This window comes from Vanacampus margaritifer, chromosome 2, assembly GCF_051991255.1.
Source record: "Vanacampus margaritifer isolate UIUO_Vmar chromosome 2, RoL_Vmar_1.0, whole genome shotgun sequence".
NCBI lineage: Eukaryota > Metazoa > Chordata > Actinopteri > Syngnathiformes > Syngnathidae > Vanacampus > Vanacampus margaritifer.
The window spans coordinates 11,225,759-11,240,710 of NC_135433.1; the positions used below are offsets into that span (position 1 = coordinate 11,225,759).

The following is a 14,952-nucleotide window of genomic DNA, read 5'->3' on the forward strand; positions in this document are numbered from 1 at the left end:
TTTCGTCCGGGACGTTAAAGTGCGGTACAAGTACTGTACTCCAAATGTTGGTTTAAGTCCATATAAGTTGGTTAAGTCCACATAATTATAGTATGCAGCATCAAAGGTAAAAGCAGTTAAAACGGAAAAGGCCCGGTGGCCCGGTCGTGACCGCTCTACGGCTTCTGAGCATTCCCGGCTGCCGAAGTAGTCAGAACTCGACACGGTGCCTTTGGTGATCTGTGAAGTGCGCCTCAGGCTGCTGTGGCTGTCATTCCAGTCAGGTAAATGTGACTCGCTGCAAGCGTGCGCTGGCAAAAACTTTTACTCCTAGTTTCAATATTTATATTATTTTTATTTTATTTTTTTTATAAAGAGTCTAGCCGACTTCGGCTGGTTGTGTTTGTACAAGTTATATATATTTTTTCCAGTTGCCAAGCTTGACCAAAGGCTCAATGTTTACTTTATTTGTATTTTTATTAAAGGCACACAAACGCGGTCTGTCGATCGTTCCAGCGCTACCTGCACGAAGGCCAGCGACCGCACCACCTTGCCAACCAGAGCCCAGGCTCACTTTTGCTTCTGAAGTCGCGCGCAACGTCGCCATTTTGCGGCCTACATCATGCAGCGGAGGCTTGAGCTCTAAAAGAGACAGTAACCAGAGCAACGTTTGTATTTCAGGGGGCTTTCAATATTCGTCTAATTCTGAGCTATCGGATCAATAGAAATTATGTCATTTTTTTTCCCCCAATGTCTGTCCGATAACTACTGGTCCGCTAACCATCGTGCATCTCTACATTATTCCGTAAATTTCTTGATTAATTGCCTGCAAACCCATGTTAGGTCATCCATGACTGAATTGTTTAAGTTGGTAGGAAGGAGCAAAGCGTCATTGCATTAAAGCGTTAACAGCGGCAGTCATTTAGACAAGTAGTGGTGAAAAGTGCATTGAGCACAAGTTGTACTGTAGTCACACGGCACTCTGGAATTGGCTGACCCGTTTGCTTTTTCATACATGTTAGAAGCTGCAGCTGCATTCCACTCGCATCAACCTCAAAGATGGCTCTTTGTCACTCCTCTTTCCACATTCCACTTCTCGTTCCCTAACCCCTTCTTACCTGGTCTTGGTCGATTTTGCCTAAAAAAATAAAACATCAGATTTTTAAACAAAAAATTTGATTTAAGATTCCCCCGATTTTCTATTATATTATTTATTCATTTATTTATTTATTTATTTTACATAAACCTAGAAGTTAAAAAGTTATATGTTTATGAGTTAACAAAAGTAACTATATTTCTCCTCTTGGAATTAATGTGCAAAACTTCTACCTTGAATCAAATAGTTCTGGAAATGTAAACCTTTGTGTTGATAAGGTGGAAAAGTACAACTTTTTTGCCAACTTTGTTTTAAAAGCTAAACAGTGCTACTTGTGTCCCTCAATATGACACAAATAAAGATCACATTTTGGCTTTAATGTAGGAACCGAGGTCTGAGTTTGTCATCCCCTCCAACTGTCTGATGATTTTACAAGTACTGTTATGTAAATGGAGGTGGCTATTTTGCCATTACGGCAACTTTCCTGTTAGCTATTTGATTTGCCAGTCCCCGGATTAAGAAAGTCTTTGCGACCACGCACAACATAGACGTGCACATTGGTGCTATTCACATAAGCTTGTAAATGTCTATGAGCAATCACAGTAAAATGTTTTATTTACAGCAATCTAAAGATTTCCTCGCTCCGGCGGTTGACCAAAATTGGAGCAGTTCAGAGAAAGAATGTTCCCCATCGAAGCAGCATTTTTTTTGTCCCCGTGTGTCCGTGTCTCCATCAGACTTTTTTGTGGCGGAGTGGTTTCAACTGAACCGCTTTTTAGAACCATCTCGGAGGTGGTTCTGCAGCGCAGGTCGTCTTCGGCCGAGCAGGGCCGTGTCGTCACTGTCATCTGATTGGCCGGCAGCAACGCAGCAAGCAACGCCGTCGAGCACGCGCTTGTCCTTATTTTAAGCGAGGCAAAAGGCGCTGCCCGGCCTTCGCCACAGTCATAAACATACAGTTTATACAATAAATATTATAATGTTTTACAACACTGAACTATATTTACAATTTAAAAGGTACGTGTGGATGGATTTGTAATGATTGTGGTTTAAAAAAAAAAAAATGCGAGTGCACACCGCTCGCCTGGTCGTATGTTCTCATTCACTTCAATGAGAGCTCCAGCGACAGTTAAATGAATGAATGAGGCTGAGCTCTCCATTCAGAAATCAGCCAGTCGGGAAATCAAGATCGCAATATTTCATCCATGGTGGTCCATATGAAATTGTAAATATGGTTCCATGTTGGCGCGACTTGCCACTCATGAAATGTTAAGGCAAGCTGCACGCACTGCGGGGGAGTGCAAGCTTGGCTTGAACGGTTCAAATTATCCCGCCCCCTTCCTGCCGCACGCCTGCTGTGATGGAAAGGCAATGGAGGCAGTGTAGTGTCTTCTCGTACGGTGTGGTAGCGTGTCGTCCGGGGCTAATAAAAAGCGGCATATTTGTTCAATATTCTTCTAACATTTTTCTCCCCCCGTCTCTATACCAACCTCCTCTGTATGTAAGATGATTGCAGCCGTCGTGGTGGTGCCAATTTTTGGGGCCCATGTAAAATCTGCACTCGAAGGGACAGTATGGACAGTATCGGCCCAATACGCCCGTAATATAATAGGGGTATTCAATACCACTTTTTTTCAGACCAGTCCGATACTCAGCTCTTGAGTAGTCACCGATACCATATACCGATACCAGTAGTATATAAAAGTCCCCTCCAAAAATGACAGATAATTTTAAAGAAAGACTTATACATGCCAATATAGTATTTTTCCTTACATTTGCATGAAATTAATGGCAATTTTCTGTTCCTCTAATTTCTAGTTCCTAATTTAAAAATTAAAAATAAATAAATAAATAAATAAATAAAAATTCCTAAAACGGCCACTAAAGGACAGCCAATACCCACTGTTGCAGGTATCGATACCTTAAAATAAGGCTGGTATATCTGCACCAATACCTGGTATCAGTACTCGGCCATCACTCAATTTTAAGATACAAGGTAGTCATGGAGGCTACCGATGCCAGCCACTGATACTGAAGGCCCCAAAAATTTTACATCATATGTCCTCTGCAGTAATTGCCGCTGTACTGCGGCAGCTTGACACAACCGACAAAAAGAATGTGCCAAAATCATAATGCGATATTTCAAAAATTAAAAACTCTAGCTTGGACCTGTGTTGTACATACTTTCAAGTTTTTATTTCATTTTTTTTTTTTTTTACAACTGCTAAATGCGGCCACCACAGGCAGCACAGATAACATCAAGCTGATATGAGAATTCCTCCCATTCTCCCTTTCCTCCCTTATCGGCTTGATGTTGTCTGCGCTGCCGGTAGTGGCCACATTGGTAAAACATGAAATAAAAACTTGAATTTATGTACAACACATGTCCAAGCTAGAGGATTCTATGTTTAATTTTTTTTAAATCGCATGATCATTTTGGCCTAATCTTTTTTTTTTTCTTTTCTTTTAATGACACTGTATTATGAGGCTGCTTTAATTCATGTTTCAATTGTCTTTTTAAGAGCTTCGAATGCTTGCAGCCGTTTCAAATAATATGCTTGTGAGTCAAGATTTACAGTAGAGATGTAAACAACTTGATTCAGTGGAATCGACCAGTTGTTTTAGGAGTGTTGTTACAGTTGTTGGATGCTGTACCTTTTCTATTTAGTTTAATCTGAGTGTGGTTCCAGCAAATTCTCTTTGGTTTGTCCTCGGCTTGTGGATGGCTACGTTGTAGATGCTGGCTGTATGCCAATAGCTTCAGATAGTGTGCTTAAGATGGAGCAGACGTCAGTGTGTCTTGTAAGCGTGCCATGGTCTGTCTTATTGCTTCCGATTTTTAATCATTCCCTTTTTTGTGTGCGTAGAAAACCGATGTAGATGGCAGTGCAGTCGTTGCTCATTATTACTAATTATTAAGTACATACAATAAGGCCATGACTGTTGGAAAAATTGTCTAATATTTCTCACAAACCTTGTAACGTATTTTAGCTTCATGCCATTGCCAACGCGTGTCCACATGAAGCAAGTGTTAGTTTTTTGAACTCGAAGTTTATAAATAGCCTGTGTACTGCTGCAACAGGCGGGAATAGCTGAAACACTTTGTAACCTCTTTGAAAAGGTCACTAGAGTTGTACACACTTGTAACGGTCAAATACACTAGTCCACTTTGATTGAAGGCTGCCTATGTTCATACTTGTTGATTGGTATCCTTTTTTTTTGGTGGCTTTCACCGGTGTGGGCTAATAGCCACTGGTCGATGTTTGGCAAATTTACAGGTGGCATTTAAAGTGGTGTTATTCAGCTGCGTCATAAAACAATCTACCCACGATGATGGTTAATACCGGTAGTGAGAATTTTAGTGGTACCGCAAAGTCCAACCCAATCTGTTCTGAGATGCCTATGCAACCGTTCCCAAGTACGAGCAGATGTTAACATCTTAGTTTCTTTTTTTTTCTTTTTCATTTGTGTTTATCCTCAGGACCAGACAAAGTCCTGAATCCAAACGGCATCTGCTTTCCCAAATACACACACACAAACGCACATTCAGTGTTCGTCAAGTCCTCAGCGATGCCAAGGGGGCCTGATCAACCAGCTACCCACTCTGAACAACTCAACCTCTTCACCCCAGGCGCTTGAAGCTGTACCTGCTAAACAAGTCCCCCTCTCCCTCGTCAACCTGGGAACCAGAGAAAAACAGTTCTCCTGTCAACCCAGGGAGATCCTCAAGCCCATCCAGGAGCTGCAGCCACGTGCTGCCCTCACAGGTAAGCGTAAAAAAAAAAAAAAAAAATGTAGGTTTGATTCTCCATTTGAATAAAAAAATTAATGGATCTTTTAGCAGTTTATGATAGCTACATTGTTGTTTTCAGGAAGTTAAAAAAAACAGGTTTCAACACTGTCTTTTGAAATATCAAATACACATCGGTTTGATCTAAATTGACCCTGCAAAAACAGTGGAACCTCGTTTCACTGACCAATTAGTTAACAATTACTTAACAAAGTTGCATTGACTTTGATCTATTTCTGGATCAGATGTATTCCTTTTCTATTAGTTTTAATGAAGGAAATATTGCTTTAGCTTGCAATCATTTTGGTTTGGAACAATATAGTTTGCAAACAGAGGTTCCACTGTATTATATTGAGCCAAATGAATACAAATCAAAGAATGTTGTGCTGTAAATTGACCTGCCAAGCTGTTCTTTATAAACACAGAACTTGATTTGAAAAGTTTGATATGTTATTTATTTAAAAATTCTACTAAGCATCTGTACATTTTGCCAAGTCAGTCAGTCAGAGGAGGAGTGAAACATTCTTTGCTTGCCAAGTTAGTATACAACTTGGCTTTTTTCAAATCTAAACCTCACGCCCAAGGCACGAATTTTTACAAACCTCATTTCTCTCTCTCTTTCCCTCCCCCTCTCTCTATCTCCTCCTCTCTCACTCACACAGCCAAACTTCGCTAAAGATCATTTACGTAAACTAGTGGCAAAAAATGCAGCCAATATTGTATAGTAATACTTAAAGTTACATAATTATTTTGGTTTGAATTTGCAACTAGCATTTTAAGTTCTGCATTTTAGCTAAATCTGCTCATTAATGCTTCTCTCTTTTGCCTTTGATCCCTTGTAACTTTTTTTCTCTTGTTTACTTGTTTCTTATTCTGTTCTGTCACTCTTCTTTTCATGCTCCGTCTTACATTTTTGTCCTCAGGTAAAGATCTGTCTGTTTGATAGCCTTTCCTCTCTCACCCTCTCTCTTTCCAGGCATGGCTCCCATTCGGGATTCCGTCAGCCATTCCCCTAATCAAACAGGTGACGACACATTCCCTATCTTCTTCTTCATTCCTTTCTTTCTTTTAGTGTTTAGTGTTGTGCCTCTTCTCTAACCAGTCCGTATCCCCTGACTTTGACTGTGGATGCATTTCTCTCATGGCATATCAGTGAATCTGACGGTTGAATGAGTGGAAGTTGAATTTTAGTTGGAACACATGAAGGGTCACTGCTGGCATTTGGCACACATCTATGAGAAAGTGTGAGACACAATACACTATGTAAACTTTTGACTTAAAACAAAAAAAAAAGTAATGACAAATGGTCTAAAAATGTGTTCTCTTATATTGGTACTTAGAAAATAATGTTAATTTATTTTAACTAATTTAACTGAAACGGTAAAATTTTAGTCTGATTTTATGTCAATGATGTATGTAAATTTGTGGTTTATTTCGACCTAATGATGGCTGTCAGTTGGTTAGGTTTAGTCTTGAAATATATGGATCTAGAAAAGTACAAAAGATACATGCGACACTGTCACAGATTTGCAGAAGTATAGTTTAATCACGCTCAGACAAATATTCTGAGTGATTATAAATATTTATGGATGAAATTTAAAAAATAAAAAAAAATCAAATTTAGTATATTCTGAAATCTGTCGCCTGTTCTTGATCATTTTACCCCGATCACTTTCCCAACTCATTTTTATTTCCTGTGTTCTTATTGCGCCTATTGAGCTTTTTGCTGTGCTTGATTAATTACTTGTAGCTTGTGCATGTTTTGTGTTCTTGCTGTAGTGACAAAATAGTGAACAATGAGTCATTATTGAGAGCTGGCCCTTTTCTCCGAACATTTGTACTGGTGGCTTGTTGGAGGAAGTAGAGATGCATTTTTGGCGAACAGGAGGCCATTTACAACCACACCCATTGTCCTGTTGTAGACAATATGTTGTTCCTTCATCAAAGTGTATAACACTTGGCTTCTGTTACTCTCTTTCCCTCAAGGCCTGGAACACCCTGGCTTGGACTCACAGTATGAGCCCTGGTCTTCTGGCTCTCCCTGCAGTGGTGACGGCAACAGCAACTGGGAAAAGGTCATAGTGGACGGAAGCACAGATAAAGCCAACAACCCCTCTTCAACTAGTTCTTCTGTCTGGCCCCCTTCATCTTCATCTTTCTCTTGTTCCTCTTCCTCCTCCGGCTGTGGGTCAGGATCAGACCCCGAGTTGGCGTCAGAATGCATGGATGCAGACTCGAGCCCGTCGACTGGCTCAGAGAATAACTTTGCCCCGATTGCTGTCACGACTGGGATGATGTCAGCAAATGCTTCTTCTGCTGAGTCTTCTTCAACATTCACTCCTTCCTCTGAAATGATGGTCGGCGTTTCTTTGAACGGAGACAGCAATGGCAATAGTCGTCAGGTTAATGGTGGAGGAGTTGGAACAATCTGTGGTGCAAAAAATGGAAATAGCAACATTACTGGACACCCTCACTTCTCCGTGGCCGGGTCCAGCAGTATTGGCAGCAATAACATGGGTAACCACAACAAGCTTGTTAATAACAGCAGTGTTTGGGGCACTCAGTCAGGCACCACCATGATGGCTTCCAGCGAAAGCACCACTTGCATAAATGGAGGATTGACTCCAAATACCATACCCCCAAATGCCAACCATGGTGCCTGGCCACAAAACTCAACCCTGAGCCCAATGTCCCAGGGCCAACGGCCTCTACAGCCTCAGGGGATGAATCCAAAATTGGGTGTAGCCCCCCAACAGGGCCCCTTGCTGGGATGGGGTGGCATGGCAGCTCCAGACAATAGCATGATTGAAGACATGGAGGTGAATAATGGTACACCAAGCATCAATGTGTTAGGAAGCAGCAACAGTGGAAATGGTGGCCTGCAGCCCGCCAACCTTAACACTGAATCCAATGGACCAAATAACACTATGACGATAAATACTACTACTACTAATACTACTACTAACACAACAATGACCTCTATTCCACCAAACTCTATCGCCTCACCTCAACTGAGCGGGGAATGTTCCTGGGGCTCAATTGGAGGAGCAGGGAGTGGTTGTCCACTGCCCAATGGAAACCCTTCATCTGCCCCCAAGCGCGCTCTCGGAGAGGTGGGGGGTTCCGGAACCTTTGGTACGCCTTGGGATGCATCTACCTACTCTGGAGATAAGGGTCCCCCAAATTCAGACACTGTGAACCCACAAAACCCTGCCTTAATGCAGGCTGGGAATTCCCAAATGTCCTCTACTGCTGCTGTTAAGAGTAATAATAACCACCACAACACTGGGGGTTCACGCTGGGATCAGGGGCCTGCCAGTAACCCAAATGCGAGTCAGAGCAACAACCCCTGGGGTGTCAGTACAAATCAAATCCCAGGCTCCACAGGACAAGTGCCAGGGACTGTGAACCAAACTACAGTGAGCTCTTCTTTAGGGGTATCTCGCCCCTGGGGAAGCAGTGCATCATCTTCCTCCTCATCTTCCTCCTCCACATCTAACAAGCTGTCAAATGGAGAGTGGGGATCAACCCATGGGAACAACCATTCGGATGCTGAAAGTCATAAAGGAAGTGTTGCTAACAATGGCTGGAAGAGCCTGGAGGATGATGCCATGGGTGTGGGAAGTGGAGGACCTAGTAGCACAAGCCTGGCAGGTGTATCAGGAGTCTGGGGCCGCTCTGGAGGAAGTGAGGGAAGTGCCGAGAGCTCTGGAGGCCAATCCAGCTCTGACCGAGAGAATGCCCTGTCAAAAGGAGGGAATCGGAGAAAAGGCAACAATCCGTCACCAATCATATCATTTCAGAGTAAAACTGACGTGGACCCAAGAGTTCTATCCAATACTGGATGGGGACAAACACCCATACGACAGAATACTGCGTGGGATGTTAGTGCTACCCACAAGCAACAACTGGCTCTCAGAGGAGATGAAAGAAAACAACGCTCGGGCTGGGCAACAGCAGCACCCGCACCCGCACAAATGGCTCCTACCCAGTCCCCTGGAGGTACAGGTATGTCTGACAGTGTGGATAAGAACATGCATCCCATTTAGAGGGAACATGTAAAATACAACTATTTCCCTTTTATACTAACAGGGTGGGGCGATGGTCCAGGTTGTGCCGGCCCAGATACAGGAAGCTCTGGTTGGGTAGAGCCAAGAGCAACCTCTGGGTGGGATAACAAAGGTCCAGCAAGTGGAGGTGGCTGGGATAATGGATCCAGTTACAAAGGGGGCAACAAAATCAGCAAAGATGACAGGTGAGTGAGAAATTACGCAACAATATTTTTTCATTTGGACTGCTAAAAGATTGCCCATTTCACACATTGTACATGGTCAAATCACAAAAATCTTCATTTCACTTCCAGGTCCAATACATGGACTAATGTGCCCAAACAGCAGCAGGGCTGGGGTTCCAGCAGTGGCAACGAGGATGAAGGTTGGGGTACAGCTGGAGACAGTTCCAGAGCCGTTTCTAACAACCACTGGGGAGATCCCCACAAGGGTGCCGGGTCAGTGGGCTGGGACAGTGACAGTGACCGATCAGGTTCTGGATGCTGGAGTGAGCCGGGGCGAACCAATACTAGCAGCAGTAACACCTGGGGAGGAAGTGGAGGCTCAAATACTCCAGACCAGAATACTCCAAACCCAGGCTCCAATTGGGGTGACTCCAAACCCAACCTTCAAAATAAAAGCCAGGGTTGGGGAGAGCCAGTGAAGAACAACCAGGGTTCCCAGAACTGGGGCGATGCCAACTCTAAACCCCCCTATACTTCCAACGAGTGGGGAAAAGGTCCAGAGTCCAACATGTCAAGGGCCAATAACAAGCCGACAGGTAAATGAATGTTCGTGTTTGGTTATGATATATGTACTTTCAATAACGTTTGCACTAATTAGGACCCATTTCAGTGAGTGACGTCACTGCACAGTGGCAATAACACTTGGAGGTTCAATGCCTTGCTTAAGGGCACCTTGGCAATGCTTAAATAGTGGGCTTGTACATTTCCAATAACCACCACCAGTTTTCACATTGTGTTACTGCTCACTAGTAAATTACTAGTCACCTGTGTGCTGTTCTTAAACCTTCGATGAAATGCAAAGACTTGATGATGGATTGGTTTGCTTCCGTCATCAGGCTGGTTAGGAGGTCCCATACCCTCAGTGGGTCAAAAGGACGAAGCTGGGTGGGAGGAGCCTTCTCCAGAATCTGTTCGTCGACGAATGGAGATTGATGATGGAACTGCAGCTTGGGGAGATCCTGGTAAGGGCACCTAAATTAAAATTTCCTTGATGTAACTTGTCCTGTTGATCTTCATAGTAAGTTGTAAAACATGGAGGCATTTATTTTACTTTTAACTCTTTGACTGCCAGACGTTTTCAAAAACGGGTTGTCGCCAGTGCCAGCCGATTTAAGCATTTTGAGTGATCTTTCAAGGTCCACAGAAAATGTTGTGTTTGGACTATGGAAACACACATACTACCAAATGAAAGATTGGACTCTCAGCTTTCATCAGAAAAAAAAGTTTGGTTCTACCTTATTCCGTTCTTCAGTAATCAACAATAGAAAATGGTTACTTTCACCGAAATTCTCTCTTTTGAAACAAAAAACGGAGAAAAAGAGCTTTTTGTGAAACGATGTTATTTCATGCACTCTAGTGAATTCTACACTTCTTTTTGTCCATGAATGATGCCACAAACACCTAAATAGTGCTTTACTTCTGTAAAACGCTTTCACCAACAATGAAAAAGTGTTTTTTGATTGCAAAATACGTTTATTTCCATTCAACAGTGTAACAATTTGACAAAACAATTTCGCAAACTATTTACAAATGTGTGCAACTGTGGTACTATTTACAATTATGTGGATGTTTCAAATACAGTTTTTCTTTTTGTAACGCTCTCCTGCGTACAAGGAGACGCCAGGACTCGCACACAGTTTACTTTCACTTTCGCATTGGTCCGTTTTGCGTACAAACGTTACACTTTCTTGATGGCCTTTTTTTCCGGGGAATAAAAAGCAAGTAGCAGACTGTACACACTTCCTCCGATGAATATGCATTGGACTCGGGGCACTCTCCGTCGTCCGATCGAACGTCCGCCTGCGCGTGCTCGGTTGCGCTCCGCGTTACGACACCGTCATAGCCGCCGCGTCAGCGGTTCCAATTTCGCCGTCAAGCTCGGATTCACCTTCATCATCATGGATATCAATGTACTATTTTAGCGTTGGTCGATGCCTTTCGTCTTGTAAGTGTAGAGCTGCTTGCAAACGCTCGCCATTGCCCGTTCCCTCCTCCATCTAGCTCCATCTAACGTCTTCTACTGCCGCGTCAATGCTTTCCAACCACGGAGTCACCATCATCTTCATCATCGATGATGATGATCGTCATCAACAATGTGCTTTTTTAGCGATGCTTTTGGTCTTTGAAAAAAACGGCTCTGGCGTTAGCTCCTCGCGACCGGCCGCCATTTTTCCTTTGTTTTCCATTCTGATCTCCTGCTCAACGCTCTAGCTCCGCCTCTACTGACGCCCACCCGATCTTGTCAAAAGAGAGTCATCGCTGCCCTCTAGGGGCCAAAAATAGTCATTAGGCTCAAGAAACCTGCTTGAAACTTTCAGGAGAGCTCCGCAAGCCTTCACAGCACCCGTTTCAAAAAAAAAAAAATAAAAAAATGGGAGGACGTTTTTTAACGTCTTTGGCGCTCCTCCGTAGGTTTTTGCAGAACGTCATTTAACGTCTTTGGCAGTAAAAGAGTTAACTGTCCTTTTGATCTATTTTCCAACAATAGTGAAATACCATGGTGGAGCTGTCAACAAGTGGAACAGAACCGGCCAGTCAGACCAGGACAACATGGGCCCATCTTCTCAACATCAAGCTCACCCATCACATAGCTCAACACATCATTCTCAGCCCATGCAGACTCATGGACAAGACAAAGGTGGCAGTTCAGGTAAGTTTACTGGATAAATACAACAGCTCACAAAAGTGAGTGCACCTTTCACATTTCTGCAGATATTTTATTACATCTTTTCATGTGAAAACACTGAATGACACCGAAAAGTGTTTGACGATCAGGGGAGCGGTGTTGTGGTTCTCATGGTTGTGTTAAGATGGGTATCCACTATCTACGTAGTTGATGTAGGACGACCCGGACCAGAAAGAGGTGTAATATTCTGCTACAGAGTATGAAAGGGCCAATGCTGAAGTGCGCAGGGTGAAGGCTGCCGGCCCCCCATTTTGTACCAGCAAGCTTGCAAGCCGGTTGTTTCGTGCCTTCACCTTAGCAGCCGTCCCCTTTTAAATCTTCCTGTCCTGTCAAGGGTCACTCCAAGGTAGGTTGGATTCGAGGCATGCTTAAGCTTGAGTCTGCTCCAGTAAATGTTTAGTTCTCTGGCGGCTTTTACATTGTGAAGACGTTTTTTTTCTGGGCTTGGTTTTAGGTGCCAGGTTTTGCAGAACTGGTCCAGTTTGGCAAGATCTTCCGGGAGGGCAGGTCATTTATATAGAGGTTAAAAAGTGTTGGAGCGAGAACTAAGCCTTGTGTGTGGGAGTCCCGTTTTTCTGAGTTCTCCATGCGCTTGTGTTCTGACCGAGGTGGACTCTTGACCCTTGGGTTGGTCAGCAGGGTAATGCTCGCTGCGCCTTTTGCCAGTACCCGGGCTCACCCAGGGAATCTCATGATCCTACCAGCAGACTAAATTCGAAGAGACAACGCCTCAGTGCCAAGTCAAAGAAGAATTGTAGTCATAGTCCCCAAGCCGAAAGCAAACAGCCCCAAGAGCACCTTGCAATAGGACCTGCTTATGGTTATTCTCATGCATCTACTTACCTTAGTGGTGTCAAAGTCTGGTCCTCGGGGGCCTGAGTCCTGCATGTTTGAGAGGTTTTAGTGCGACATAATATACAGTATGTGTACTGCAAGATGTACTGTGGTGTAGTGCAATCCCACGATATTGTTCTTGACAAAAGGTTAAAAATATGGAATTTCAGGCAAATTGTCCTGGAAGTGAATTTCAGTTGGTTGGCCGCTCTGTGGTCACTGAACGTTCATGGACAAACACGTCTCCAGATCTAAACCCTATTGAACATCTCTCAGGTATCCTCAACGGGGAAGGTGAAGGAGTGTGAGGTCATGAATATCAAGCCCAAGAGAGTTGAGACAGTGCTGGAAAATAATGGTGGCCACGCACAATACTGGCAATTGAGCGTTTTCACTTAGCGGTGTACTCACTTTTGTTGCCAGGGGTTTAGCTACTAATGGCTGTATTTTAAGTTATTTTGAAGGAACAACACACTTAACACTTATTATATAAGGTGTACACTTACTACTTTTCATTGTCAGGGTCATTCCTACAGTGATTTCCCTTGAAAAGATATAATCAAATATCTGCAGAAATGTGAGGGGTGTACTCGATTTTGTAGATACTTTGTCGTTTGGGCGAAAGTCATTTATATTAGATTTTTCTTTTCACCTACTTTGTCGCAAAGAAAATGGCAACTCATGACTCACCTTCTTTAGCAGTCTGTATATTGAATGTGTGGCCTGGATATACCGCATTTGCCTTAGATGCCAACATTTATCTTCAGAGTCGTGGGCAGTGTTGCTACATCATTAGATTCATCTTCACAACAAAACTCAATTCCGTCATTCCAAGTGCACGCAATGCCTGTAAGGTGTGGGGCTTACTCTTCTTGGATACAATATGTGCTTTAACACAAGTATAAACAATACAGAAATGGGGAGGGAAAGGTAGCTGTGAAATGAAGCTAATATGGACATGTTGGCACAAGCCTCGTCTGTTTGCCTGTAATGATAGAAAAATATGTATCCCTTTTAATAGTTACACTTAAAATGTATTACCGTTACAATAAAGTTTACATCCAAACACTCAGATCTACAGAGAAGTAGTTGGAAAGTCTGGAGGCAGCAAACGTATACAGTCCTCATCTTTGCTGCAAGTTGTAAGTGAATGTGGTTGAGTCATCCCTTAAGAATGCTAAGTGCATCTTTGAATGCCCCCCCCCCCCCCCCCACACACACACACACACACACACACAACCACCACAACACTGCTTTCCCCCTTTTATTAGGCTGTTTCTCTCTTGCTTGCCAATTGCGCTTGCAATAGAAATGCAGACTTTTGTTAGGGTTTAGAGACATGCAGTTGACGGGCTGGGCTTGTGTGCAAATGGGAACGGTCTGTCTGTGTGAGCGAGTTGGTGAAAGCAAAGGGAGGGGCTGTCAGGGTTATACAGGGACTCTGTCAACTGAGCTAACTGGAGCAGCAAAGAGGATAATGAGGAAGTTTGGGGCCACCTAGGCAGCTACTATGAGGAGTTACTTAACATTTCTAGATTCTATGAAGATGCATTTGCTAATAGGAGGGGAGATTCCATTGAAAAAGTATCTTGTGTTTATAAAATGGCTCAAATACTACACTGAGCCATGGATGACTAGTATGTATGTATGTATGACTAGTTTGGCAACACTCACAGTTGGGACCTTTTTCCAGGGAACATTTCAGTTTAAGAGTCCAATTTTAGCTTTAGGTCCTTGTTAAGGCCATACTAAATATATGGAGGGGGGGGGAATACATATATATCAATGATTGAACACATCTTTTATGTTATGACCATTGAGAGTGCCATGTTGTGGGGCTTTTTTTATATATATATAATTGCATGGTGGATTGATTCCAATTGGCTTGGTCTATATGGCTCATATTCATAAGGTTTCCCTCCCTTGCCAAGGATTTTGAATCTGAAAAAAACATATATATATTAGGTCGTAGGTACAACTTTTAGTTATTTAGAGCTAAAATCTTTATAGGTAGAGGAATGCAAGCTACCAAAATGTTGAAATGGGAGTTCTCAATTTTGGGGTGTTTTCTTTCACCTTTTGCCTGTAGTAGTGTTTTTGCAGACATCTTAAGCCCATATCTCACGATGCAAGCTTGCGAATCGGGCTGAGCAATTAATTGAATTTGCAATATAATCGCAATTTGACATAACGGGATTACATAATTGCGAAAGCTGCGATTTAAATGTTCATTGAAACGCAGCGCGGTAAGAGGGAGCAGGAACGTTGCCGCT

The 14,952-nt window shown here is 43.1% G+C and overlaps 1 protein-coding gene across 9 annotated transcripts in view; it reads left to right on the forward strand.

Moving 5' to 3' along the window:
• The window catches only part of LOC144043056 (trinucleotide repeat-containing gene 6A protein-like), a 55,586-nt gene that overhangs the window by 21,253 nt on the left and 19,381 nt on the right, over positions 1-14,952 (forward strand). For 6 of the 9 annotated variants that reach the window (XM_077556280.1, XM_077556287.1, XM_077556281.1 and 3 more), the window contains 7 exons: positions 4,557-4,842; positions 5,842-5,889; positions 6,852-8,873; positions 8,958-9,120; positions 9,229-9,695; positions 9,996-10,121; positions 11,648-11,809. In XM_077556280.1, the coding sequence (XP_077412406.1) occupies positions 5,844-5,889; positions 6,852-8,873; positions 8,958-9,120; positions 9,229-9,695; positions 9,996-10,121; positions 11,648-11,809 (2,986 nt within the window). In that variant the 5' untranslated portion in view covers positions 4,557-4,842; positions 5,842-5,843. The remainder of the gene's footprint in view (positions 1-4,556; positions 4,843-5,841; positions 5,890-6,851; positions 8,874-8,957; positions 9,121-9,228; positions 9,696-9,995; positions 10,122-11,647; positions 11,810-14,952) is intronic. The other 3 variants (XM_077556282.1, XM_077556285.1, XM_077556288.1) reach the window with 2 other exon arrangements.